The sequence below is a fragment of the Erpetoichthys calabaricus genome, chromosome 12 (assembly GCF_900747795.2).
Source record: "Erpetoichthys calabaricus chromosome 12, fErpCal1.3, whole genome shotgun sequence".
Lineage (NCBI taxonomy): Eukaryota > Metazoa > Chordata > Cladistia > Polypteriformes > Polypteridae > Erpetoichthys > Erpetoichthys calabaricus.
In genome coordinates, this window is record NC_041405.2 from 104,611,453 (window position 1) to 104,614,673 (window position 3,221).

General features: G+C 44.1%; 1 protein-coding gene across 1 annotated transcript; it reads right to left on the reverse strand.

Moving 5' to 3' along the window:
* Window positions 1-521: 521 nt before the first annotated feature.
* LOC114663121 (syntaxin-3-like) lies at window positions 522-1,412 on the reverse strand. The gene has a single exon (XM_028816878.1). It carries the CDS (start codon window positions 1,410-1,412, stop codon window positions 522-524), a length of 891 nt encoding a protein of 296 aa, XP_028672711.1.
* Window positions 1,413-3,221: the final 1,809 nt, after the last annotated feature.

Sequence of the window (3,221 nt, forward strand, 5' to 3'; positions counted from 1 at the left end):
AGGGCAGCGGCTGCCGTTGCTTCATTAGTGAAAGAGACATTCTAGCCGTGTACCTACTGAGAAGCAGTGCACAAGAAAACTTTTATGTACAGTCTTACAACAAAGTAGATTTTTAATTTATTGTGTATCATTTTCAAAAAGCCAAAAAAAAAAACTTTAAAGTACAGAATATGTTTGTGATTATTTAAATAAATAAAAATATAAATAATAAGCAGCAGATTTTGTCAACACTTCCTCCTGTCCCACCCCAAGAAAGTCAACTTCATTTAGTTATTTTTCTTACTTTACTTGTCAAGCATTTCTCGTCTTTATGTCACCTTCAGCATCTGGCCATGCTGTAGTGATGTGAGATGCTGGGCTTTCCAAAAGTCAAAGCAGTGCGGTATCCTTTTCCGACTTTCAGCCTCAAGCAAAGCTGTCACACATTGCAGTAAAGTGAGAATAAAATTGCACACTCTGTCCTCTGAGGGGTCTGAGTCAGTCATCTTGTCCATAACGTGGTCAGCAAGCAGCTATTTGGGTTAAGGCAGGGCTTTGGGTGCGCAGCACAGACACGTGCAGCAGGCACATAGGCCTAATATTGCGGACACAAGGGCAGAGACACGAGAACGTTTCCGAAACTGTATCGCCTTCTTTATGTGTATGTTGGATTGGCTGACGTAGTCCACTGTTTGAAGCACATTGTGCTCAATGTTGTCCACAATGTCCTGCTGTTGACTAACTAATAATTCCATGCTTACAAACAACCCGTTGAGCTCTTGGATTTGAGCCTCCAAGTCCAATAACTGCTGGTGACGTTCCTGAACCAGTTCTAGTTGCTTTTGGGCTTCTAGAACTTGAATGTCCGATCCCACAATCTGGGCTACCGCCGGGCTCTCCACCAGCTTGATTACGTCCTCCTCAGATAGCGCCACACCTGCCAGTTCCGCTTGCCTCACAATCTGCCCCTTCAGACGACTCACATATTCGATTTCTTTAATATAGTGGTTCCTCATTATGCCGTTCAGGCGCCGGGCTAAGACATTGAAGTGGCAGTGTTGGATCCGGCCCTCTCCATACATATGCTGGACAGAGGAAGCCTGTTCTATTTTAGTTAAGCGGCTCTGTATAATTTTGGCCCGGTTGATGTACTGCACTTTCAGCTCACTCAGCAGTTTCTTCTCAGTGCAGATAACTTCCTTGGTGGTGCTGCACAACACATTCTCTTGCCTTTTGCTAATGTCTTGTGACACATCTTCTAAAAGATCTAGAGATGTTGAAAGATTGGAAATCTCCATGAAGAAAGCATCCAGCTCCTTGGCAGGTGCTTCCCTGAAGGCAGGGTTACCGTAGGCAATGATGCCATCATCAAAGTCCAGACAGCTTGCATTGTCTCCTTGACAGCTCCTCAGTTCTGCTAGTCTGTCCTTCATCACTTTCCTTCGTCCTTCCTCTTTTTCCTCAAAAGAATTGAGAACACTGAGGACAGAGGATCTGCGTACAGTCAGGAGACTGTATCGGCTCGTGTGCTTCTCTCCTGCATCATTCAAACCTGCTTACTGCTCTCTCATTCTCTTTCTCCCTCCCTTCTTCCCTCCCTTTGTCCCTCCCGCCAAGGGGCCTGGCAAATATTGACAAAGTTTCCAAGAATGTAAGCTGTTTACCTTTGACGTCACACAAGTTGCTCTTTAGAGAGGTTGGGCTGAGATTGCATGCTCAAGTAGGAGGTATGTGCGGTGGTTAGCTTGTTGCTTGCAGCACACTCTCAGAAACAGGTGTGTGCTCCAGTTTTAATCTCCTAAGGCTGCTGACGAATCAGCACCCTCTGAACAGGTTATTGTGACCCACCATGCATGGCACAGCAGCGAGATTTAAAAGTAGATGGGCCGGATGGCACACACCGGGAGCTTAATTTGCCTGCACGGTTTCTCAATACCACTGGAGACAATAATAAGGTGTGAAGGCTCCTATCTTAGTTTGAGAGTAAGCTGGGCACACAGCACCCCAAATTCAGGGTGATAGACATAGAGTAAGATTACTATGTGTGCAACTTGTGCAAAAATAATAAAACACATCATAAATTATAATTTAGTAGCTTACCCTCTATGCTGGCTTAAACACAGGGATCAAAGGGTTATGATGAGAGCACGTCTTACAGAATTAGGTGAGGTTCAAAGTGGGATCCCTTAGGGATCAGCGATCACTTTAATATCTTCTGTAGCCTTTAAACAAACTGGATAAGAATCTAACCAACAAGCTTGGGCAGATTCGTGGTAAATGAAATTTTAAGTAAGTAATAATGCAATCTAATGTAAGTAGAAATGTTTGAACACTTGTCTGAAACTTGAAAGGAGCCCTGATGAGAAGGACCACGGAAGTCATAGTGGACTCGTCTTTATCTGCATCTAGAGATGCCATTAACAAGGCTGTCATGATTTGTAACATTTGGGAATTCATTTTCATGTGTTGGGCGGCACGGTGGCGCAGTGGGTAGCGCTGCTGCCTCGCAGTTGGAAGATCTGGGGATCTGGGTTCGCTTCCCGGGTCCTCCCTGCGTGGAGTTTGCATGTTCTCCCCGTGTCTGCGTGGGTTTCCTCCCACAGTCCAAAGACATGCAGGTTAGGTGGATTGGCGATTCTAAATTGGCCCTAGTGTGTGCTTGGTGTGTTTGTGTGTGTCCTGCGGTGGGTTGGCACCCTGCCCAGGATTGGTTCCTGCCTTGTGCCCTGTGTTGGCTGGGATTGGCTCCAGCAGACCCCCGTGACCCTGTGTTCGGATTCAGCGGGTTGGAAAATGGATGGATGGATGGATTTTCATGTGTTGTTGATGATTTCAACTTTTTTAATGATGTGAAATGTTTTTGTTTCATTTATGAAGTTCTTGCATCACCAGTATGTGCTTTGTTTTGGGTTGCAGCCGTCATCATTTAGTTTTCCATTCTAGCAGTTGTAGCTATTTTTAGGAATAACAATAGCAACAATACATTTTTGCTCTCACGTGTTCCCTTTTTTTCTTTTGATCTCTTAGTGTTAATTTTGAACATTTTTGGATAAATGTTTAAATTCTTAAAATAACTTTGTTTTGGTTCTTTGGCCAGAGGTTTTACAGTTTTGTGGACTAGGCATAAGCGAACCTTGTGTGTGTTCACTTCCCTGTGATTTTAACCAATTGGAAGAAAAGTTCAGTAACTTCAATGAATTCTGCAAACTACTTTGTCGTTGGGAATGAGGAACTGAACTAAT

Excerpts from the sequence above, each read along its gene's own strand:
- LOC114663121 (XM_028816878.1), bottom strand. The coding sequence starts at position 1,412 with ATGAAGGACAGACTAGCAGAACTGAGGAGCTGTCAAGGAGACAATGCA.